Source organism: Leopardus geoffroyi, chromosome B2, assembly GCF_018350155.1.
Source record: "Leopardus geoffroyi isolate Oge1 chromosome B2, O.geoffroyi_Oge1_pat1.0, whole genome shotgun sequence".
Lineage (NCBI taxonomy): Eukaryota > Metazoa > Chordata > Mammalia > Carnivora > Felidae > Leopardus > Leopardus geoffroyi.
The window spans coordinates 41465070-41490125 of NC_059332.1; the positions used below are offsets into that span (position 1 = coordinate 41465070).

The 25056-nt window shown below is 54.2% G+C and overlaps 1 protein-coding gene across 7 annotated transcripts in view; it reads left to right on the forward strand.

The window, feature by feature from the left end:
* The window catches only part of TTBK1 (tau tubulin kinase 1), a 40956-nt gene extending 22546 nt beyond the window's left edge, over nucleotides 1-18410 (forward strand). For 6 of the 7 annotated variants that reach the window (XM_045498304.1, XM_045498308.1, XM_045498306.1 and 3 more), the window contains 2 exons: nucleotides 12830-14415; nucleotides 15081-18410. In XM_045498304.1, coding sequence (XP_045354260.1) covers nucleotides 12830-14415; nucleotides 15081-15471 — 1977 coding nt within the window. In that variant the 3' untranslated portion in view covers nucleotides 15472-18410. The remainder of the gene's footprint in view (nucleotides 1-12829; nucleotides 14416-15080) is intronic. The other variant, XR_006717225.1, reaches the window with a different exon arrangement.
* The last annotated feature ends 6646 nt before the right edge of the window (nucleotides 18411-25056 follow it).

A 25056-nucleotide genomic window follows, 5' to 3' on the forward strand; every position in this document is an offset into this window, starting at 1 on the left:
GTTGGAGGCCAGAGGCTAGGTTCTGAGGTTGGACGGGGCAGTGTGCACCCCTCCACCTGGCCGACCCTGCCCCCGCCCTGCCCGGGACGCCAGCGCCGCAGGGGCTGTGAGCGGTGGGTGGCCCCCGAGACGGAGCTGTCGAGTCTGTGCCTGACGCCTCTTTTCCCTCCACTCTCTTGGTCTCTTTCAGTTGGAGGAGGACAGACTCTCGGGGCACTCCCTCCCGCGGTACAGCCCTCTGCGACGACTGGCGTCCTCCGTGTTCTCCTCCTCCACGCTGGAGACCGAGCATTACCCTCACCCTGGCGGCGGCGGCTCCTCCGGTTCCCTCATTCAGCGCAGCCGCTCGGCGGAGAGCAGCCCCGTGCGGGCGCCCCACCGGCGCCACGCGCCCCTCGCCGCCGGCAACCACAGACTCGTGCCCTCGGTGCTCCGCATCTCGCGGTCCCAGCTGCAGCAGGTGTGGGCCCGCTTCACCCACAAGACCTAGGCTGGGCTCCCCCCCCTCCTGGAGGGGGCAGGTGGGGGGGGTGGGGAGCAGGCAGAGACCATGGTTCCTTCCCAGGTCGCAATAATCACACACTCACACACCCCATCCCATCCCCATCATGCAATACAGCCCCATATAACGTTGGCCCAAGGTACTGTAATGCCCACCCCCACCCCCCAACGTCTCCCTTTGCTTGGTGCCAGCCAAACGGTGCAGGGAGGGGTGGGGCTGTCGGTGCGCCTTCAGGGACAGGACAGAAGCACTGGGCTGGAGCCACTAGTGGGTCCAGAGTCCGGTGGAAAGCAAGGTGTCAGAGAGAAAAGGCATGCTGGGTCAGAGTCGGTCTGGCATGGAGTTCATTCTGTTTAATCAGTGACTTCTTGGCATGGCGGGGCCGGTTCAGCCCTGGGGGAGGGGGCAGAAGATTGAGACCCTCTCCTGTAATGTGTCTGTTTATCTGTGTGGGGCAAGGCATGTGGCCCTGTGTATGAGCTGGGGGCCTAGTCAGCCAGATTTGGGGCTCGGTAGAGAGTGCCTCCGTACTCAGTGATGTGAAGGGAAAGCAGGATTGTGATCCAGCGAGTCTTTCCCATGCCCTTGTCACAGAGGACAGAGCCCCTACCTCCCACATCTGACCCAGGAGGCCTGAAGCTCAGTCCCCTGTAGGCTGCCCTTGGCCCAGGGCATATGTGCCATCACCCCCTGGTGGGACTGGGTTGCCCAACTCGTTAGGAGCTGAGGATGGACGAATGGGGGCCTGGCGTCTTCCCCTCAGAGGGAGCTGGAGCCTAGGGTGAGGGGGCTCAATCTAGAAGCAGTGGCAGAGAGGGTGGTTGTTAAGGATGAGGCGGCACCTGTGAGCTCAGGACAAATCCCAGACAGCAGCAGCCCCACGAGTGTCCCTCTTAGAGGATGACTACTTCCTGTAAGTGCTCAGCCAAGCCAGTTGGCTCCCAGGGACCATGGTGAAGAGGGAGCACAGGGTAGGCAGATCACACGGGGATCTGGAGATGGGTGCCAGATTGCTATGCCCTTTCCGCTCATTTCTCAGCCCCCAACCTGTCACTGCAGGGACCCCCAAGATTTCCTTTCCTCATTCCTGCCCCTGTCAGCCAGCACCTCTGTTTCTCTGGGTAATGGAGTAGTGGTGGGGAGGGTGCCAGGAAGGGTAGTGCCTATGCCTATTTAGAAAGGGAAGGAAGGGTTGAGGCCTGAAGGTTTGCAAAATATTTATTGCAGTGAGACTGTGTTGGTGTATATGCTTGTGTGCACGCATGTACACTTGTGAGTGTGAGTGTGCTTACATATGAATATTTGGGCATGTGGCAAGGCTGCCATGGACAGGTGCTGAGGCTGTGCACTGCACAATTCCAGGGAGTACCATTTACATAGATCCTAATGTGAATGACACCCACTGAATTTGCAGTGTTGCAGCCCTATGTGTGTGGGTGTGTGTGAGTGTGCATGTGTGTGTGTTAGGGAGTCAGAAAAATATTTGTGCAGTCCTTGATAGTTTCCTATGTACCTGCTCTCATCCTGGCTCCTCTCTCTACCCCCTTTTCCCCTTGACTCTTCTTCCTTCCCAGGTCAACTCCCTTCACCTCTCCAGCTATTTCTGGTTGGAGTAGAGGCCTCAGCATCCTTGCCCCAACTTGGGGGTGTCATAAGTGGGTGGGCAGTGCTGTTTGGCTGAAATGTCCTCACGGCCGGCTGGCACTGTGTATAGCTCATTCACATGAGCTATACCCACACTCACTACGTTCTTTTCTCCAAAATCTGTTCTTATCTGAGGATGTCTGGGCCAAGAGCACCTTCCTAATCTAGGAATGAAAGCCAGACTCCTGCCCTAGTACTTGTGCCCCACTCCCACCTCATCCCAGCTGCTTACTTTTGAACCTCCCCAAGTTCAAGCCTCTGTTGCCCTCCAGTGTGTTTTGGGTGGCTCTACATCCTGCTGTGGCAGAGGGGAGAGGAGCGGCAGGGTAGACCCTTTGAAGAGAAAGGACAGAGAACACAAAGCACAAAGGTTAGGGGGTGGGATGGACAGTAGCCCCACTCCCGCCTTCCACATTCTGGCACTGCCCCCTTCCCTTCCCCCTACCCTCTGGCCCTCTTCCCATCTTCCCTAGCTAGTGGCAGAGGGTGAAATGAAGGGGAGTCTGTCCACCAGCAGCTCTGAAAGTCAGCAGCGGTGGGGGCAGGGCCCCTGCTATCCAGGGTTAGATGAAACCAAGCACTCTGTTATCCGGCATTCCCTTCCAGAGGGTTCTGCTACCTGACCCTGAGCACAGCTCCCACTCGGTGACCAGAACCCTGAGGTACTCTAAGATCCCAAAGTGCCTTGTGACTTATCAAAGATGATGGCACTAGCTTCAGCCTCTGTTTTAGCATTAAATATTTCTGTTTCCAAAGCTTTTGGAGGTGGGGAATCCTGTTAAGCATTCCAAAGGTGGCTGAATTTTCACAGACACCCCTCCCCTCCCAAACTGATACCTGTGGGAGAGGATGTGTCCTTTAATGTAAGATCGTGATTCAAACATTCTGTCCTTTAGGGGACATCCTTTTGGATGACAGAATGATTCAAACATTCTGTCCTTTAGGGGACCACCTTCTGTGGTGATGGGGAGAGTATTTTGTAAGCCATAACGCTCTGAGCCAACAGGAGGTGATCCTGATAACATTATTGTCTTTTGAGGGTGGCTCTGATTTCTGGAAAGAGCGAAGGCCATTTGGAACTACGTGTATTGGGTCAAGTTTATGCGCAGCTTGGTAGAGCCATGCATGCTTTGCGTGCATGAGTATAGTTGCTTGTCTGTAAGGGCCCAGGCTGGGTAGGGAAGTTGTGAGTCTGCGCTGTTGTTGGGCTCTTTTTCTGCAGGGTTTCCCAAAGAGGAGGTCACACACAGCTTCCCCAGGGCCAGCTTTGAAAAGAGGCAGCATTCTTTGCTGTACTTCCAAAATGGTGTCTTTGTACTTTATAGTCACACCCTGCATATAGTGATGGCTTCCAATTATTATTTTTAAATTTTATTTAATGACCAGTGGCACATAGTACTTTATTATGTGCCAGGCAGTGATCTAAGCAGTTCACAAAATTAACTCATTGAATCCTCATAATAGCCTAGGAGGTAGATCCCAGTATTACCTGCATTTACTAGATTAATCAGAATATTTAAGTTACCAAACATTAAAACACTCACCAATGCCGAATAACTGAGGTCTTGTTTGATAGGCATTTTAGAGCATTTTAGTCTGTGTAGTGGTCTATTTACTGTCCTTTCTGCTTGGCTCCTCCTTGCTCTACCTAAGAGGCAGGGAGTTGTCTAGAAGCCAGACTCTCCTCCCTTCTCCATTCCCACTTCAGTGTGGGATGGTGTCCAGGTGGGGATCACTCCAGAGTACCAGGGTCGGTTGCAGTGGCCGACCCTATCTCTCCAGAGACCCCACCCTCTCCATCCCACAACCCCAGGCATCCCAAAGCAGCTCTGGAGATTCAGAGGGTGGAGTAAGAGCTACAGTGAGAAGGCAGGTACTCAGAACCATGACCTTGGAGTATTTTGGACTGGGGTGGGGCGGGGGGAGGGGGTGTTCCTGGGCTTCAGGCTCACAGGGAAGGTACTGGCATTGGTTAGCACTGGCCATGGGGATTTGAGCTGTCACCAACTCACACCTCAACAGGAGCCAAGCAGTGTCAGAGAGAGGGCAGGTTTGGGGACTGTGATAAATGGGAGAACCATCCCCCCATCCTCAGCTCAGCCAATTGTTGCCACTATCTTCCAGTTTTTTTGTGTGTGAAATCTCCCAACTTTTAATTATTGGCATCTAATTTAAAAAAAAAAAACACAACTTTTTAAAGAAAAATCACTGTGAGCCAAACAAAACTGGCTTAAGGGCAGAGACTCTGAACACAGTTTGCATCCTCTGTGAGCCTGAGGACTCCCTACCCACCTCTTCTGTCCAAGGCTGCAGCACTTCAAGGGGGATGATGTTTCAGGAACTCAAAAATCAAGTGGGCTTCTAAAAGGAGGCAGCTCACGGCCAACCAGTGGGGAATGTGTGGCGTGTGCTATGTGTGCATGTCGGTGACCTCATGGTGTGTGTGCCTGAATGTGTGTGTGGTCCAGTGGGCTTGGGGTAAGTGGGGTCCTCCTGATAGGACCAGTATTTTCTCTGGTGGCACAGGACCCTAGGTCAGTGAAAAATACTCTAGTAAATTCTCAGTAATGAGTAAACACCCCCACACACTCAAGGCAGCTTGGGTCACAGCAATAACCACTGATCATTCATCCCAACCACTAGCATCCTGAATCCATCAATCTCCCTCTGCATTTTCCAGTTTGGGGGGAAATGGGCATAGCCGTGCCCAGCATGTGGGGGAATGATGGGACCTTTGAGCCATGCGTGTACATTAACCCTTGCTTCCCCAGCCAAGGGGGTTGGGTAGACCCCTCCAATCCCAGGAAAAAGTAGGGGTCCTCTCTGTAGAGGGTGCCGGGACCCTCCTTTTCTCTCCTCTGCCCTGCCTAGATCCCTTTTTCTGAGGAGGGGGTGGTGCTGTCTGCCCAGGTAGTGGTGATGGGGAGCCTGGGCCACTGGATGGCAGAGGAACTGTGGCAAATGTGTCTATATTGGATGGCCAGGGAAGACCATGCGTAGGGAGTGTGTGGGGGCCCCTGGCTGTGGGAGAATGCAGTATCCTCTGTTCTCTTTGGGTTGATTGGATGCCTGAGAATGGACCCCTAAGGAGAGCCTGAACACCACCCCACCCTACCCCAAACTCCACTAAGATTCCGACCCAAAGGGCAGGAATCTGCCCACTGCCATAGGCAGTCCTTGGTAACAAGGAGTGTGGCAAATCACTCTCCTTTTTCTTTTATGTTTACTTTTGAGAGAGATAAGAGTGTGAGCAGGGACAGGGCAGAGAGAGAGGGGGACAGAGGAGGATCCCAAGTGGGCTCTGTGCTCACAGCACAGAGCCCACCATGGGGCTCTATCCCACCAACCTCGAGTTCATGACCTGAGCCAAAGTCGGATGCTTAACCGACTGAGCCACCCAGGCGCCCTGCAAATCAACTCTCCTTAAGTTGGAGGGCATGTCCCCAAAGTTTGCATTATTCCTATTAGGTACAGAGGTGCCTCCTGGGACTTGTGGGTCAGCCTCTGAAAATTTTAAAGCATCCTTCTCCCTAAGGGAGAGGCTCCCAGCCTGAGGACCACATCCCTCAAATATCCCCAATGGCTCCCCATACCATCCAGTGGGCTTCCTAGCTCAGGGCGCCCCGGAGCCTGAGTGGACCCCTTCCCCCCATGTAAAGAGTTGAGAAGCAGTAGGGGAGGAGAGGCAATGAAGCCCAGAGGACTACGGGAACCTTTCTAGACCTCTCCTTTCACTTGGCTCCGCCGTCAGTCCCGTAACATACCGTCCCTTCTACCTGCACAGGCTTTGCGGGTGCGGGGGGTGGGGTTCACCTTGCCACAACTAACTGGCCCGCACACACACGCACACTCCATTGCTGCGCGCACATTTCATCCACTCTCCGGACAGCAAACTAGTAGCCCCCGGCCGGGAGAGCACAAAGATCGCGTTTCCGGGCACCCCTCGCAGGTTTATAACTACTGTAACGGGACCCCCAACCTCCACTTCCACTCTGTCCCCGCCCCCGGGACCTGCCCCCACACGCCCGTTCCCGCGGCCAGCGCGCCACGAATGTATGGTCCGTCTTTTTAGCTGCTACGCGCGCGACCAGGGTACCGCCCGACACCCCCCCACCCCCAGCCCCGCCTTCCACGTCGCCCCGCCTCCGCGCGCGCCCTCGGGACCTTCGACCCCTAGCCCCCCGCCGAGCTGCCTGCTGCTAAAGTACCCCTTCTCCGGGGTTAGCCCTCCCCGCCGCCCCGCCCTCGCGCCAAGTTTGTGTTTGCTTTCCCCTCCGCCGGCTCGCGGCCACTGGGTCCCCGACCCTGGGGCGGGGGCTCGCCCCTCAGTGCTTCCAGGGCTGGGGTGCAGACGAAGGGCTGGGAGGGGGAGCTGGCCAGTTCTCCCGGCTCGAAGGGCCCCCGTCGCCCCACCCCAGATTCCTGTTACCTCAACTGCCCAAAGCCACCCCCCCCCCCATAATTGGCCTTGCAATTGGATGCCAAAGAGCCCAGAGTTGAGGGGGAGACAAGCTTTGAGCCTAGGTCTCTCAGAGCCACCCAACACCCCCTTTTTACCCACGCCTCCACGTCTGTGTCTCCTGCCCCACCCCACTCCACACTGCGGGCCCTGGGGGTCCCCAAACATGCCCCCACTTCCAGCTCTTCTCCCTCCCCACCCCCGAAAATAAAACTCAGGGACCAACATCTGCTTCCTTTGCACTTGCTCTGTCGACCCCTCCCCTCACCCACACTTGGAGGGGCTTCCGTGGGGGAGCAGGCGGGGTTCGGGGCCCTAATGTTTGCCAGTATTTAGCAAGGAGAGGGCTGGCCCCTGCCCCCTGAGAGGTGGGACTGGTGGGATGGGGGAAGTTCAGCCCCGGGCCCAGCTGAGCCCCTTCCTTCCAGGGACCCAAGGATCCCCTCCCAGCGATGGGAGCTGCTTCCTAATCGTGGTGGGGAGGGGAGTGAGGGATGGGAAGGGGGTTGGGGAGAGGACCCTTCCGGAGGTCCCGAATTCCAGCCAGTTTATTCCTAAGCCTCCCCCCTCCCATCACATCCCCCCCTTTTGTACTGCAATAATACTGTATTATAAGCTTGCACTGTTCCCCAACCCTAGCCGCGTAAGCATGCACGAGAAACTCAAGACCACACACACACACACACACACACACGAAGATGGGACGCTTTTTTTTTTTTCTTCCTCTTTCTCTCCGGGGTGCGTCCTCAGTGTACATAGCGGCGTCGGGGGGGGGGGGGGGGGGGGGGGCCCGGGCCCGGGTGGAAAAGCATGCACTGAGCCCCCGCCCCTAGACTGCGAGTACTGTACAAATCCAACACTTGAAACCGACACGCACACGCGCGGCGCCGCCACGGGGGTGGGACACGGACACGCACCCACGCGCACACGGCCGCGCAAGGGCGGGGGTGGGGGGCGCCCCGCCGTCACGCGTCGCTGTGCGAGGGATCTTGTGCCTTTTTAAGTCCCTGTATGTTAATGCAGACAATCCGGAGAGCTTGTGTACTACCAAAACCTGATTAAAGACGCCTTCCAGGAACCTGCGCCTCGCTTGCTTTCTTTGATACTTCTTCTTAACCCCACCCCTCGATGCAGACCCCAACTCCGGGGGTGCCTGGCTGAGCAGAGGGCAGGAGCTGATCTTGCTGATTCTGGGATTGGGTGGGGGCAAATTCCAGATCAAGGGATCCAGCCCCACCCCTATCTCAGCCGCCCCTAAGACAAGGACCAATGGAGAGGGGGAGGGGGACCCCAGGAGGTTTGGGGCCTAGTTGGACTCTAGCAACCCTCACCCTGTCTTCTTTCATCTGGAGGAGTGGTTTGGGGATGGACCCTGGTCTCTGGGGCCTGAAACCGAATTGCCAACTTACAGGAAGAGGGATGGGAAGTAGGTGGGTGGGCACCTAAATCTGTTCTCTGTGGATCAGACTATTGAGGCCCAGTGCCTGTGCCTGCCTGCAGTGGGAAGGAGGCCAGGAAGCCAGCGACCTCTGTGAAGGGGCCATAGGAGCCTTCCCCTGCCCCTCTGCTCTGATGGGGGATCTGAGATGGCCCTGGCCTGGGGGAGAATGGTCTGTCCAGGGGGATCAGTGTAAGAGTGGATTGTGCAGAGCCTGGGGCGGGGGTGGGAGGCTGACGGATAGAATGTGGGTAGAGGGAAGACCGGGTCCATGAGAGGAGTGGGACTGGAAGAAGGAGGATTGCTGCAGAGAGAGAGAGAGTGCGTGTAAGAGGGGAGGCTCTCCCTCCGTCGTCCTGCACCCGGCTCCTGCAGGTCTGCTGTCACAGTGCCACACTTCACTCCTTGGGGCCTAAAGCAAGTGTGGGGGCAGAAGGGTAAGCTAGAGCTGCATTTCTTGCCCCTGAAGCATTTAGAATGTCCTCATGCTGTGAGCTCCGGGGCAGGCAAGGATGGGTTGGGAGCACTGAGACCTGGGATTCAAGTGTGCGAGGATCTGCTTAGACCCAGGGTAGGCAGCCACCTTCTCAGGTCTTCTTACCCCTCCCCGCCCCCAGATGAGCATCAATGGCCAGTGTGTCCAGGTGGGTGGCCCTGGGGTGGAGGAGTGCAGGGAGGGCCGTGGCTTGGCAGATGTGGTTTGAGAGTGGAAACTCGGATAGGTAGCTGAAAGGTCTGGGAAAGGCAATGGTGGTCAGAGTGCTACACTGCCCACTTCTCATCTCTGGTTCCAGGTGGGGGAGTTACGGCAATGGGGGCTCCCTGGGAGGAAGAGAGATGGGAGGTGTGCGCCAGCCTTGTGGGAGAGGGGTGGGATGTCCCCGTCCATCCCACAGCTTTGGTCACTCACCAGCCCTCCTTCTTTGACCTTGGGACTGTGGGCTGAAGTGCAGTGTGCAATGTCTGGGCTTGGCCAGGGTCCAGGCAGAGCTGCTCTCTGCACTCCATCTAGGGAATGGAGGTATGTAACCCATCCAGTCCCCGGCGTGGGGGGTCACTAGTGTCAAAGGCTGAGGAGAGCCTCAGCAGCAGGGAAAGATCAGAGGCTGGTTCATCCCTCCACTTTTCCTGTTGACTGGAATAAACATGGATTAGGACTGGGCTCTGAAGCTGGGGAGGCCACAGCCTTGGGGTCTGGGCTCAGACCCCAGCAAGGGGAGGGCTGGGACTTTCATTCTCTCTGAGGGTCTTAGCTCCAGTGGCCTGCCTCACCTTCTCCATGATTCACCCTTACAGTAGCAGCCTTTTGCCAAACTCCATCAGAACCACCAGGGAGATTTAAAATAGAGAGATTTCTGGGCCTCGTCTCTGACCTACAGACTAGGGGTGGGGGGTAGGGAATAGGACTCAGGGCTCTTTAGGTTTAAAAAGCACCCTGAGAGACTCCAGTGCCAAGCCACTCTGGAGAGCCACAATAAGTAAATTGGAATCATAAAGGGTCGCTGACCTAGGAAGGGAGTAGGAAAGTGTGAGTCCTCCCAGATGCTGAGTTCCCCTTGCTGACATCCAGCACACTTGCCGCCCTCTGAGCTGGAATGGGAGAGTGTCACTGCTGTCCCCCTCCCACGGTATCCACAAATCTACACGGCCAAGCACACAGAGGCTGTCTAGTGAACTCTGGCTGAATGAATGAGCACAGGATGGCATGGGCAAGTGGATGAATATTCACTGGGCTCAGGCATTCAGGAGAGGGTGGGGGAGGGTGAAGGGGACCTCCCACCCTCTGAGGAAGGAGGAACTTGAGCCCAGGCCTGTCCTTCCCAACATGGAGCCAGATGGGGAGAGGTGGAGGGACTCTGAAATGGAAAATCCAGTATGCCCAGGCCCTGGGTGGGCTTGTCAGTGATCCTTAGGGCAAGTCTGTCCCCGTTCTGAGGTTAAGGTTCTTCCTGCTAAAGGGCAGAAGGTCCCAGGTTTCCCTGCATGGGAGGGTGGGAGGCCAGTGAGGCGATGGAAAGAGTTTGGGGTTCTGGGCCAAGTTGGTTGATGTGCTTTGTGAAATGGGCTTGCCAGTGCCTCTCTCCAGGCCTCAGTTTCCCAATCTGACATTGTCACTGATGCCTGATTTCAGTTCTCATTCCTCCTCCCTCCCATGTAACAGAAGGGGAGGGCTTTGAGATGGAAGGAGAAGGTTCCACCTGTGATCATCTAACATGGACACTGTGAACAGAGGGTCTGTCCTATGGATGGGGCTTTTCTAAAGGCTAGAGGGAAAGGTAGTTGTGCCACGGACGCTCAAAGTGTCAAAGATGGGACAGGGAAAATAGGCAGAGGTTCTGCTGGGTGGGTGAGTTCTGAGCTAGACAGTAGGGAGACATGATCAGAGCTCCGTGTCTGTCTATAGGTACCTAGCACTCGGTACGGGCATCTACACCACGGTGGCAACTCACCCAGGGTCTCACAGCATCCCCCTCACCTCTGCCCTGTCTTTAGCCTTACTGTTGGTAACTAAACATGACAAAGGGCCCCAGCACAAGGCCTGGCACAGAACTAGGGCTTAATATTTGCTGAATGAATGAATGAATGAATGAATGAGAATAGTGTAGAAAAAGAAAACAATTGCTGAGGACTTCCAGCCTGGATGTGAAGGAGAAAAAGCTCTAAGGCCATCTGGTGTCTGGCTCAGACAGGGTGTGCAGGGGTCCTGCCTGGGGTCGGATGCTACCCCATCTTGCATGCCCCCAACCCTCATTACATCCTCATGGATGGTCTGATCCATGCAAAAGATTATGGCAGTTGAGGAGAGGAAAAGTCACAGCCTTGGGCAGATCCTCAGACTTGGGGATTCCCACCTTCCCCTCCACCAGCCTTTGGCTATTTGCAGAAACCTCAGCTGGGAGAGGCCCTCCTTTTCTCACCACCCTATCTCCCATAGGTGTGGCATCCAGGCATTTCTGGGCTTACAGAGGGAGGCAGTGATCTCCAAACCAGAGAAGCAGGGCAGGGGGCAGGAGGTGGGGGTGGGAGGGAGCTGATATTTATTGAGCAACTGCTATATGCCAGACCCATTGCTTATCTGATCTCATTTATGATCACAATCTCTGTGGAGTATGCATTATCCCAATTTCATTTCCTAATAGAGAGATTGCACACTCTGTGAAAACAAGGACCATATCTATCTTGTTCAGTACCTGATGCACAGATGCATAGGCTCTAACATGGTGGCCAGGACAACAGACATTCTAGGACTTCTTCTGGAAGGAAGGAAGGGAAGAATGGAGGAAGGAAAGGAGGAAGGAGGGGGGAGGGAGGAAGGGAAGAAGGGAGGAAGGGAGGAAGAAAGGAGGGGGGAGGGAGGGAGGAAGGAAGGAAGGGAGGGAGGAAGAAGAGAAAAACCCTCAGGGAAAACAAGTAGAAGGGAGGGTGATGATGCCTGCTTGGTGGGTGGACAGGAAGGTGTTTTGGAAGGTTGTTTTAAGCTGAGTCTTGGAGGAAGAATAGGTATTTGTCATGTGCCCAGAGGAAGTGACAGGGACTCAGGCAGAGGGAACTGCCAGAGGGAAAGACAGCAGTGTGAGAACCATCATACATTTGGGGAACTTCTGGTGGCATCAGCATGGCTGGAGCACAAGGCGGGGATCAGAGGGCGCTGATGGGAGTGAGGCTAGAACTGAAGGTAGGAGCCAGACCAAGGAGTGAGAAACAGGATTGTCATGTGCCAAGCCAAGAACTGGAACTGTTTTCTGAGGACTGTGGGGGCTCCTGTAGGTTTGTGCAGGTTTGAAGTGGAGAGAGACAGGATCAGATTCAAGTTTCAGGAAGACTACTGTAGCAGCTGTCGGAAGGATGGGTGTGGGCAGTGCGGGAGGGACAAAACAGGCCACCGGCTGGGGAACCACCAGGCAGATGTGCCCATGTGCTCTGCAGCTGCTGAGGTCCTGAGAAGGTGGTCAGGTCTTTCCAGTCCAGAAGGGAGGAGGCTAAGGGGAGATGTGGCAAGAGCCTAGAAAACCAAGAACAGGCCATCACCTTGCCAAGCCGGACAAAGCTTCAAAAGGGAAAACTTAATCAACTGGAAAGAAACTGCCCTTCGTAAGCTGGCTGTGAATTCCCGAAGGAAGTATGGACTCAAAACACACCTGTAGGGCTGGAAAGTTCTTGACTGACAGGAGGGTAGGGGGGCTGGAGCTCCAGGGGCCCAGCCTGCATTTTGGGGTGTGGAAGACCGCCGAACTTTGCCCTTGTCCTCCACAGCTCTGATGGCCCTGGTGGCCAGCTCCCTGGCTGCAGAGAAACTGTGCCCTACAAGGAGGCAGTGAGGGCTGACCCAGACACTTGCTGCCCCCCTCCAGACCTGATTTCCTCATCTGTCAAAGGGAGGGTTGATCTACATGGCGGCTACGATGCCTTGCAGCTGTCATTGTCTTCTACTGACTGAGCCCAGAGCTGGCCCTGGGTTTTGGAGGCAGGGAGAAGAGTGAGGGAGATGGAATATGGGAGACAGAGAAACTGCCAGGATCAGGGCCGGGGGTCCTCGGGGGAACTGGAGCATGCACATAATCCTTCATCAGAGATTTACTGAGCACTTACTAGGTGCCAGGGACCATTCTAGGCCTTGGGGGACAGAGCAATGAACAAAACAGACCCAGTGCCTACCCTCATGGAGCACACACTCTGGTGCACATGGCTGGGCACGTGGGCCTCCTAGCTTGTGGGCACAGCCCAGGTCTCCTTGGGCCCAGCAGGGTGGGTGACCTCAGCCAGTCCCTGTATGTGCCTCTTGCAGGTGTTCTCCGTGGCATCCCCGTTTGAGGTCAATGGTCTCCCACGAGCTGTGCCTCTGAGCCTGCCCTACCAGGACTTCAAGAAAGATCTCTCTGATTACCGAGAACGGGCTCGGTTGCTCAACAGGGTCCGGAGGGTGGGATTCTCCCACATGCTGCTCACCACCTCCCAGGTCCCACTGGCTCCTGTTCAGCCTCAAGCTAATGGGAAGGAGGAGGAGGAGGAGGAGGAGGAGGAAGAGGAGGAAGAGGAGGAGGAAGAGGAGGAGGAGGAAGAAGAGGAGGAGGAGGAAGAAGAAGAGGAGGAGGAGGAGGAAGAGGAGGAGGAGGAGGAAGAGGAGGAGGAAGAAGAGGAGGAGGCAGTGGCTCTAGGGGAGGTGCTGGGGCCTCGCAGTGGCTCCAGCAGTGATGGGAGTGAGAGGAGCACTGACCGGAGCCAAGAGGGTGCCCCTTCCACGCTGTTGGCTGATGACCAGAAGGAGTCCAGGGGCCGAGCCTCCATGGCCGACGGGGACCTGGAGCCTGAGGAGGGCTCCAAAACGCTGGTGCTCGTCTCCCCTGGCGACATGAAGAAGTCGCCCGTCACTGCCGACCTGGCCCCTGACCCTGACCTGGGCACTCTGGCTGCCCTCACTCCTCAGCAAGAGCGGCCCCAGCCCACCGGCAGCCAGCTGGACGTGTCTGAGCCAGGCACCCTGTCCTCTGTCCTCAAGTCTGAGCCCAAGCCCCCTGGGCCAGGAACAGGGCCAGGGGCCGGGGCAGTGACCACAGGGGCAGGAGGAGTGGCAGTCACCTCCTCACCCTTCACCAAAGTTGAGAGGACCTTTGTGCACATTGCAGAGAAAACCCACCTCAATGTTATGTCTTCCGGTGGACAAGCCTCCCGGTCTGAGGAGCTGGGTGCTGGGGGTGAGCCGGGCCTGGAGGCACCCTCTGACGGGAGGGTTGTGGAGGAGGGGGCCTCCGTGCCCCTGGAGAATGGCATCGCCCAGTCAGGGCTGGAGAGCTGTGTTCTGTCTGGACCCCCGATGGATAGCCCCTTGGAGGTGGCCACAGACTCACTGCCCAATGGCCCAGCCCTTGTTAACGGGCCAGCTCCAGCATCCCCGCTGGAGCCAGGCCCAGAGAAACTGGCCACTGTCTCCCCCAGCCGCCATGCCATGCCAGGCCCTCGCCCCAGGAGCCGGATCCCTGTCCTGCTGTCTGAGGAGGACACAGGTTCGGAGCCCTCGGGCTCACTGTCGGCCAAAGAGCGGTGGGGCAAGAGGGCCCGACCACAGCAGGACCTGGCACGGCTGGTGATGGAGAAGAGGCAGGGCCGCCTGCTGCTGCGGCTGGCCTCTGGGGCCTCGTCCTCCTCCAGTGAGGAGCAGCGCCGTGCCTCTGAGACGCTCTCAGGCACGGGCTCAGAGGAGGACACGCCTGCCTCGGAGCCTGCCGCCCCCAGGAAGGCAGGGCGGGCAGCTACCACCCGGAGCCGGATTCCCCGCCCCATCAGCATCCGCATGCCCACGCCTGCTGCAGCCCAGCAGTCCCCTGGCAGACCCCACAGCGCTGCCCCCGCATCTGACACAGCCATCACCAGCAGGTGAGAAACCGCTGCCAGCCCCAGGGTGGGCAGAGGGTGACCACAGAAGGCCTCCACCAGCAGGGGCCTCCCCAGAGCCAAGGTCAGGGCCTAGTGAGGATGCAGCTACACCTGTTCACCACCTTCCCCATTAAGTGTCTCTTCTGACTCAGGTCCCAGCCCTGTCACTGGGCTCAAGGGAGGGGCTACAGTGAACATGTCTAGAGGGGTGCCAAGGAGGCCAAGCTTGGGAAAGGTTAATAGGGGCCAGTGGAGCTCACATCACAGCCTCAGGTATGTCATGAGGCATTTGAAGCCAAAGGATAAAGGGCAGAGTAGTTGGGAAAAAACACGATTCATATCAATGTAAGCACGGGTACATTATAGAGTAGAATGTAAAATCCATGAGAATTTCAGAGATGAAACAGTGACGTCCAAGAAAGCCTGCAACAAGCTCTTGGGGAGCAGCCTGGGAGAGGGTGGACTCTAGAGGTCCCGCCCTGGAGGATGAAGCACCAGGCCTCAGTTTATTCACCTGTGCCATGATCTCCTCAGCCTCATCCAGCTCTGAAGACGCAGGACTCTAGGGCTCAGTGCCCAGAGATTCTGAAAATGTCTCTCCTTTTTTGTTTCTTTGCCCTCTTTTCTCTTGCCTTCTGCACCCCTCCATCCCCCTCCTCCCGCAGGCTCCAGCTGCAGAAGCCCCCAGGGTCGGCCGTTGCTGCTGACCTCCGCCCCAAACAGCCCCCCGGCCGTGGCCCGGGCCCAGGGCGAGCCCCAGCCGGCACCAGGCCCCCCGCCCCGCGAAGTCCAGGCCCTTCCACCTCCGCCGCGCCACGCCAGCCCAGCGCGTCCCCCCGGAGCCAGTCCCTGTCCCGCAAAGAGAGCTCCTCTCCCTCGCACCAGGCCCGGCCCGCAGGCCCCCCGCCCCGGGGCGCCCCGCAGGCCCGGGCCCAGCCTGATGGTACCCCCTCCCCGGGGGGCCCCAAGAAAGGACCCAGAGGGAAACTCCAGACTCAGCGCGCAGCAACCAAAGGCCGGGCGGGGGTCGCGGAGGGCCGGGCCGGGGCCAGATAATGACGCGCGAGGCTCTCCGCGGCCCCCCACCCTCACCCCGGCCCCCCATCCGCAGCCGGCCACACTGAAACAGCTCCCAGCACAGCCTTACGCGCCTGACGCGCGCCACCCGCGGCCCCAGCTTCCCGCCTGCACCCGCGAGGACGCGCGCCAGCATTCGCCGCGCCCGCCCGCCGGCCCGGCCGGAGGGGGACGCCTCGCCGCGGGGTGGGGGAGGGGGGGGGAGCGCCAGCCTCCCGGTACTCCGCCCCCTCCCCGTGACCCCTGCCATCCCCCTGCCGCCCTTCGGGTGGGGCAGGCTCACCCTCCGCCCCGGGGAAGGCTCAGCCACTTTTTCACTGAGGACTCCACTAATGGGGACGCCCCCTCACCCGCCAGGCCTCTGCTGCTCTTCGCGCTCCCACAGGGACCTCTGCTTACACCTCCTGCGGCGCCTTTTCCTCCTCCCGCCTTCTTCCAGCCCAAGCCCACCCACCTCCACTTTGAGAAAGGCAGCCTCAAATTCCGGAAGTGGAAGTTCCAGCCTCCCCACCAGGGACCAATACCACAACCTCCTGGAAGCTGTGGTGGTCCAAAAGGCCTCCTCTTCTCAGCTGCTAGGCTGGGGTTGGGGAGCTGGGATCCAGGGGCCATTGGTCTACTCAGGTGTGAGGGGGCAGATCTGACCAGCCCCAAAGTCCGCTCCATTCTGGACACCCCTGTGGAAGATGGTGGGCAGGTGATTGGGGGGGGGGGGGCTGCTCTTCTGCACCCCTAGGGTGCAAAGTCCTTCTCCCCATAAATTTGGGTGGGTCCTCAATGGGAACCAGAGAGCGTGTGTGGGCTGCCTTCCTGGGCACATGTTTCCCAATGGGAAGTTGGAGGGGGGCTTTAAAAAAGGTTTCACCCCCTCCCTTGGCCTCCTGATCTAGTGCTCAGGACCCCTCACCATCAGGAACTCCTTCTTGCCATCTAACCTCAATCCTGCCTGCTGCAGTTTCAGCCGACTTCCCTCTCTCCTGAGTTCAGTGGAGGTGGAGAATGGCTGTTTTTCATCTTCTCTGCACTGGCCCTTTAGAGATTCATGGACTCAGTTCTGGCCGGGTCACCCTGTCTGTCCTCCTGGGGTGGAGAGTGGGCTGGATCAGACCATCATCTGGCCTGACAGCTGGCCCCTGGACTCAAGACAGAAAGGCCCTTCTAAGTCCAGATGGTATGCTTGTGTGATGGGTCCAGCCTAAGTCCCCTCCTCCCCCAGCTAACCCTTCAGCCTGTCTCCTCTTGTCTTAACCCCAACCCATGCAGCTGAGCTGTCCCTGCAGAGGGTGAGGGCTGTGCTGCTCCATGAATGGATATGGGGCTTCCTCCTGGGTCTGGCTCCTGCATAGCTCATCCCACCTCATCATGAGCCTCAACTGCCTACATCTTGGCCAAGCAGCACACGGGCTGCAGAAGGGACAGCCGACCCTGTCTATCTGGGACAGGTCCCCTGCAGGCCTTCTCCATCCTCAGCACCCTCAGCCTCTGTCCCCTGGCCTGGCCCCTCTGTTCTTCTGTGAGTCACAGAGAACAAGGCTAGGCAACCAGGGGAAGAGGAAGAAAGGCCCCAGCAAGCCCCAGTGGTCTGGCAGCATCCAGCCACCATCGCTTAGAAGGATGCCCATGAGGAAGTTGGCCCTGGAAGCAGCCTGGTGGTGCCAGCTGAAGCCCCTCTTGGAGAGTCAGCAGGCTTGGGCAGCTGTTTCCACACCAAGGTGGTGGCTTCTCTGCAAACCAGCCCAGGGGAGGACTCCAGGGTGGACGGCCTTTGAGGTCCATCCCATGCTGACGCAGAAGCTCCCAGAACACTCAGGAAACCTCTCCGGACAGAGCCCTCTTTGTCAACCCAAGACCCTTCCAAGGCCTCTACTGCCCTCTGGGTCCAACAGAGGGGGTGGAAGAGGGGCCACTCCCTGCCACCTAGAGCTTCTCCGAATGACAATCAGCTCGTGCCAGGTGGGGACCAGGGCATGACCCCCGGTGCCCAGGTCCTGGGCCTGCTCCTTGCCACCAACCGAACCGTGAATGTAGGGCCCCCAGCTTCACTTCTGCCCCAGGACCAACAACACCCTGGTTTGGTGTTGGGAAGAAAAGGGGGCGGCCTGAGAGAGCCCCAGGCCCATCTGACCCCTAGCTTCACCCAGCACTGGAGCTGGGCAGAGACGCAAAACCCTGTCTGCTCTCGGGATTCCAGACCTCCCTAGGGCTCCCAACTGACCTCAGGCCTCTGCGTCATGGAATGTCACCAAGGTGGGGGAGGAGGGGTAGGGGTGAGTGTGGGAGGGGACTAGGGAACTGACTCTGCTCTTCTCCCCAGGAAGGATCCAGGGCAGAGGACACCACACCTCCCAGTGTCCCCACCCCCAGCTGCAGCCTCTTCCCCCTTGAGCATCCATCCCCTCCACCAAGCCCTCCTGGGTCTGAGCCCTTTCTCTATAAGAGTACCACACCATCACCACCGCTACCACCACCTCACCCCTTGAGCACTTCCCCATCATGACAAACCTGTGTCATTGGCTCAACACAGGTCTGCTCACCCCAGAACATGCCTCCCCTCCCAAGCCACACTGTGCACGAAGCGGGTGCAGGAGAAGGGCCATGTCCCATTCATGTGGGCACCCCCCTTCCGGGCTCCTCACAGGGGCCTGGCTCAGTCTTCTCAGCTCCGGGGATCAGCCCTGGTGGGCATGGAGTGGGGGGCAAGGAGGTGCCCTCCCCCTCCCCCAGGGAAGCCACTGAAGAATGTTTACATGCCAAACAGAATGTAACACCCTCCCCCACCTCTTCCCAGTCACTGCATGGCCTCTGCCCACCCTGCACCTGTCCACCCCCACCCCAACACCCTGGAAGCCGCTGTCATGATTAGATCGGGTCTTGGAAGGGAAGTAGCCATCACACCATTAAAAAGCCTGTGGACCTTTCGTTCTGTTGGCCTGGACTCTTCTTCCTTTGGGGAAGAGGGAAAAGCCTAGGCACTGTGGCTGGGAATGGGCAGGGGAGAAGAGTGCAAGTTGGTGGGCAAGTGGGAATGGACTGCCATGGAGGCAGATTAGATTGTCTCTATGGAGATGGAAACAGACGCTCAGGACAGGAACAGATAAAGGGTCACACAGGTGGAAGAGGGCTACTCTCTGTCTCTGATAGCAAAGCCTCTGCTCTCTCAGCAACTCTGGTTGTCTCTCCAAGGAGGCTCAGAGTCTAGCTTTGTGCAGGGAGGAAGGGAGGAAGAATTTGCATTGCCCCAAAGTTAACAGACACAAGTGAGTTTGGAAAACCATAAAGCTAAAAAGCTCACAGGCAAGGAGAAACAATGGTCATTATTCTAGAAAAATCTATGAAAATTATAAATGAATGCAGCCTATGACCTAGCATTGCCACTGACAGAATCATATTATGGACTCGTAAACTTGTGAAATTCCATGTGTCCAAAGTTACTCACTGCAGCATTTTCCATGGAGCTCCCCAAACCTCATCTGCTATCTCACACTCAAAACATTCTGGAAATGGGAGTTTTTTCATTAGATTCACACAAACTCATGTGGTATCAAAACTTGACAAGACCATTTATAGTCTTCATTAATTCCACTTATCATACATGTTTGCAATGGAAATATCAAGGTGTTTGATCCTATTAGGGTATTTCATAATATATGGAATACGCACTAAGTATGTATGTGTGTATATATACATACACACACACACACAAATATATATATATGTATGTGTGTACATATATATATATATATATATATATACACATAATTTTTAAAATGTGAATTCCAAAAGAATTCTCATCCCAATGGTTTGGATAAGAGACTGTGGACTTGTAAAAGCAAAAGTTCAGAAGCAATCTAAATGTCCACTAGTTGGGGCTGATCAGTACAGCATGGCCAGCCATATGATGGGGACCCTATCACAGTGTACTGGGAGGCTCTACAGTGAAGGAGGTGTAGACACTTTGTATACACTTAAGGACTGGTCTCCAAGACTAAGAATAGGTAAAAGAACCATGTGTATGATGTACAGCTATTTATAGATGAGTGAGGGATCTCTGGTTGCTTCAGGGAGGAAGGCTGTGGAGAAAGGGAGGCTTCACTGCAGTGTACTTGCGGTACCTTTTGTAGTTTGGACTCTGTGTTCACCAGGTGTAAAAATTTCCCCTAGGCAATACATAAACAATTTCTGTCTCAGGACAGGCTTCTGGCTGTGCTTAGGATCAGTGGTAAAAGAGACAGGTTCTGAAGTTCTACTTTACGACTCAGATGCAGCTCTGACATTCCAAAACCTGTGTAACCATTTCCTATTCCCCACCCTTGCCTCCTGGGATCCCCTTTCCTCTGACATGCATGCCAGGGGGCTCTAGGTCCTAATTTACCAGACTTCAGTGGGGCCCCCACATGCTTTCACCTTCCTTCTTGTTTAAAAATGTCAAAAGCAGGGGTGCCTGGGTGGCTCAGTCGGTTGAGGGTCCGACTTCGGCTCAGGTCGTGATTGTGCGGTCTGTGAGTTCGAGCCCCGTGTCGGGCTCTGTGCTGACAGCTCAGAGCCTGGAGCCTGTTTCAGATTCTGTGTCTCCCTCTCTCTCTCTGACTCTCCCCCGTTCATGCTCTTTCTCTGCCTTGAAAATAAATAAACGTTAAAAAAATTTTTTTTAAATAAAAATGTCAAAAGCAGGTCATATTTGTAGTATAAAAGTGAATGTTATCAGCATATAGAATAAAACAGGAAAGCCCCCTGTCCATGAATCTGATCATCGAGAGGTAACTCCTATAAATGGATTTTTTTAAATGTTTGTGTGTGTGTGTGTGTGAGAGAGAGAGAGAGAGAGAGGCAGAGAGAGAGCAGTACAGATCATACCAAGTGAGCTCTGTGCTGACAGCTTTGGTGCTGACAACAGTGAGCCTGATGAGAGGTTGAACTCAAGAACCGCAAGATCACGACCTGAACCAAAGCCGGAAGTTGGACGCTCGACCGACTAAACCACCCAGGCGCCCAATGGATTATTAAAAAAAAAATTTTTTTTTTAAATCTCTACACCCAACGTGGGGCTCAAATTCACAATCCCAAGATCGAGAGTCACATGCTCTAACCACTGAGCCACCCAGGTGCCCCAATGGCTTTTTCTTTATGTTTATAATAACTCTCTCCCTCCCTCTCCCTGTCTCCCTCTCTCTCCCCCTTCATAAATAGAAGAGCATATTATACTTGCTATTCTGAAATTATTTTTATGCCCAACGATATCTTAAAATACAGTTTTTAGTGTATTCACAGAGTCGTGCAACCATCACCACAATCAATTTTAGAACATTTTGATCACCCCAAAAAGAAACTCCTTATCCATTAACAGTCACTCCCAAATCTCCCCAACACCTCCAGCTCTTAGGCAATCACTAATCTACTTTCTGTTTCTGTATAGATTTGCCTATTTTGAACATTTCCTATAATACATGAAATACATTTCATACAATATGTGGCTCTTTGTGACTTCCTTCTTTCACTTAGCATTGTTTTCGAGGTTCATCCATTTCATGGCTGAATGATATTCCATTCTGTGAATAGACCATATTTTGTGTATCCATTTATCAGTTGATGGGCCTTGGGTTGTTTCTACCTTTTGGCTGCTGTGAATAATGCTGCTATTAATATTTGTTTATAAGTGTTTGTGTGGACATATGTTTTCATTTCTCTTGGGTGTATGCCTAGAAGTAGAATTGCTGGGTCATATGGCAATTCTATGTTGTTTTTTAAATCAATTTTTTTTAATGTTTATTTATTGTGTGTGAGAGAGAGTACAAGCAGGGGAGAGTCAGAGAGAGAGAGAGAGAGGGAGAGAGAGGGAATCCCAAGCAGGCTCCATGCTGTCAGTGCAGAGCCTGACACAGGCCTGGACTTTATGAACCATGAGATCATGACCTGATCCAAAACGAAGAGTCAGATGCTTAACCAACTGAGCCACCCAGGTGCCCCTGGCAATTCTATCTTTAACATTTTGAGGAATTACCAAACATTGCACCATTTTACATTCCTACCAGTAATATATGAGGATCCTCATGTTCTTTTTAATGGCTACATAATAGTCCATGGCATGAATGATCCATAATCTATTTAACCTACTCCTTGTTGATTTTTCATTAGATTCTCTCTAACTTTTCACTCTTTCAAGTAGTATCAAAGTTAACATACTGGCTCCAATCTTTGCTTATCTCTGCAAGTCTAGTGCTAGGAAAAATTCCCAGAATAATCAAATAGATGAAAAATGGTATCTTGCCCAATTTTTTATTTCTCTTACTATTACTGAGAAGGAAGGAAGGAATCCCATGATTACTCGTTCATTATTTAACATTCTTTCAATCATTCATTCATTCATTCAACTAATTCTTCAGGCCATTGCTGAGCTCCACATGTACCAGAAGCTATGCCAGACATGGGACATTGTCTGAGAATTGAGGCAAAGCATAGTGGGCTCTCAAGAAGGTGGTTGTAAATTAACTTTCATTTGACATGTGCTATGTGCACTCAGGCAGAGACTCCTAGCCCAGACTGGGCCCTTCAAGGAAGGGCCTCAGATGGATATGATTCTTAGACTGAATTTTGAAGGACAAACTGAAGTTGGCCAGATGACGAGGAAAGGACATTCCTGGCAGAGGGAGTAGCATGGGCCAGTTGTGGAGGAGTGAGAACTACATGCCATTCAGTGTGGTGGTTATAGGTGTGAACTGAGGGATAGAGAGAGGAGTGAAAGGTGGTGGGACTGTGCCAAGGAGGACAGCTTTATAGGGTTGTAGAGAATCCCTGCTTTCCCCATTCTCCAAGCCTGAGACCTGCTGGGCACACTCACCTCCTGAGGCCCAACATGACTGCCACAGCCTACATGATGCTCCATGGGTGAGGAGCTATGAGAGCTCTGAGGACATGGGCACAGAGAAATAAGTGGCTTCATGGAGGTTGTTCGGTCAGGGGCTAGAGAGGGGCCATAAGATCAAGGACATTGGAAGTACATTTGTTAGTAGAGAGAGGTCCCTTGGGTATACCCTGGAGAAAAGAGACAGGGTAGGAGTGAGGTGGGTGGTGCCATGCCTCTGATCATCAGACACTGGGGCCTGCTGAGACTTTCCCACTGGCTACTCAGGAGTCAAGGCCAAGCCAAGACTAAAGGACGGTCAGGATAACCTTCTGAGTCCTCAGAACATGTCATTGCTCATGGTGATGAGGTGATGGGGGAGGGGAGGCTACATGGTCATAGGAATGTGGCTATAGGTTAAAAGGGACACATGACACAAGTTCATGTTCATCACTCCAGGTGGCATTTTCTGCATTCCTTCTCATCCCATGTACCATTAAACCCAAAGTGGCATAACATTACCCATTACCACCACCATCAAATTTACCACAATTAATACCTCTATCTCCATTACCCACCTCTAACTCTATTACCAGCCCCATCATTACTCAAATCACAGATACCCTTCTCCCAAACTAGGCTCCGTCACCACCATTACCATCAACATTACCAGCCTCTGATGACAGAATGACTAACAAGAGAGATAAGATTCTTGCTCTCAGGGATCCTGTACGTCTTCATCATGACCACCACCACCACTTTCACCACCACAATACCATCACCATAGCCACGCCCACCATCACCTCCTCCACCATTAATACCACCACCACCACCATCAGTATCATCTACAATATAACCCTTGTAACCACCACTGCCTTCATAACCACATCAGTATTACTATTATCCTAGCCCCATACCCCTCACCCCTACTCCAATCATCCCCATCACCACCTTTTTACCATCAGTATTCCCATGTGATCACTATTACACCATCCCGTTACCATACTTATCATTAAATTGGGATCCCATCAGTTGGAATTCCACCGTCATTACCACCATCATCAATGTAGGAAATAATTACATGGGTTGCAGTTTAATGGTGCTTTAATAATGCTTTAAGGGAAACCCCAACTAAGAAGGGAAGGTCATCTGAGGTCACTCAATGTAGAGAGGGGAAAAGAGTAATAAGTCTGTAAGTGTAAGAAATCTGTATTGCAAGCAATCCCAAATGGGAACTTATTCTTCTCCAAATCCTCTAACAGTTCTAGCAATAATTTCAACGAAGGAGTTGCTATTTTTCCAGTGCACAAGGCTCCTTCTCCTCTAGTTTGGTATAAATGAATGTTTCCTCCATCTTGGCCTCTGAGCTCAAGTTTGGATTCCCAGGTTGGAGAGGGATGAGAATGGTTAAAAATTTAATCAAAACCAGCTCTTAACTAGTGGTTTAGAGCTGATCTGCCCTCTGGTTAGACCCTTGGCATTTCAAACCTTGCCTGTCTATTTCCATCATCTGCCTCCACACATCATGGTCACTGTCACCACCACTCCTTGATGACATGAGAGAGGAGAGTTGCCATACAGGGTGGAAGCAGGAAATAAAATGAAGACAGGAGTACAATTAATACCAAATCATTCTCTGTAGAAAGTGGCTGCATATTTAGATCTGAGTTTCCTAGGAGTCAATGCAAAGAGGGGAAGGTAACCACTATCCAACTATCAGCTCTTTCTCATATTAAGGCAGGAGAGAAATTCCCATGGTGGAGAAAAAAAAAAAAAAGGCACCACAGCCATGCCCAGACTTGGCTTCATTGGCTGTTTCCTTTGGCTATGAAAACTTCAGAGTATTTCCTATGAACCACGGGGGTGAGATGCCTGCAAAACTTAGCTCTTGGAGCTGCAAATGGTTGTGGTTATTTGTTTGTTTGTATGTATGTATGTGTTTGTTTGTTTGTTTGTTTGTTTGTTTTTAAAGTAGGCTCCGTGCCCTCACCATCCTGAGATCAAGAGTTGCATGCTCCACCAACTGAGCCAGCCAGGTGCCTCGATATTTTATATTTTTATATAAATAATATGATTATGAGGGAGGAACAAACAGGGTAGAAGTCACATGTAGGTGAGAGCAAGAGGGGCAGGGCTGTGTCACTCGTAAGCTGGTCTCCAGGGCAGCTTGGGCATCCACCAAGTGAATAAAAGCGAGGCCAGTGCTGCCCAGGGGACTGCAAGGAGGTGTGAGGTGCCAACAGGCTGGTGTATTGGGGGAACTGGAGGGAAGGGGGCATGGTAGGGAAGAGCCAGTGTGGGGCTAAGGGAGAGGGGCAATCCTGGAGGGGGGAGGGGAAGAATCACGTGGGTCAAATGGAGAAGCTGGACTTTCACCCTCCAGCAGTGGGAGCTTTGCCCTGGGACGCTGCCCTGTTAGCTTTGTGTTTCTAAATGTCCACTGTGGCAGGTGTGCAGAGGTGAGAGGGGTGAGAGGGGTGAGACTGGAGGCAGGAAGCCTTGTTCAGCTTGTTCTAACCCTCTTGCTAGACTGTGTGCTCCCTGAGGGCAGGGGCTGTGACAGGCATCTTTGTACTCTGCAGAATGCTTAGGTTATCTTACTGTTATCACCTCCTGTCACGGCCATTAGATCACTGTCCTCCTCTCATGCTGCCACGTTATTAGCACCACCCTTACCACACATCATGTCAGTGGGTGTTAGTTCCTCTCCCAGAGCTTTCTCGGGG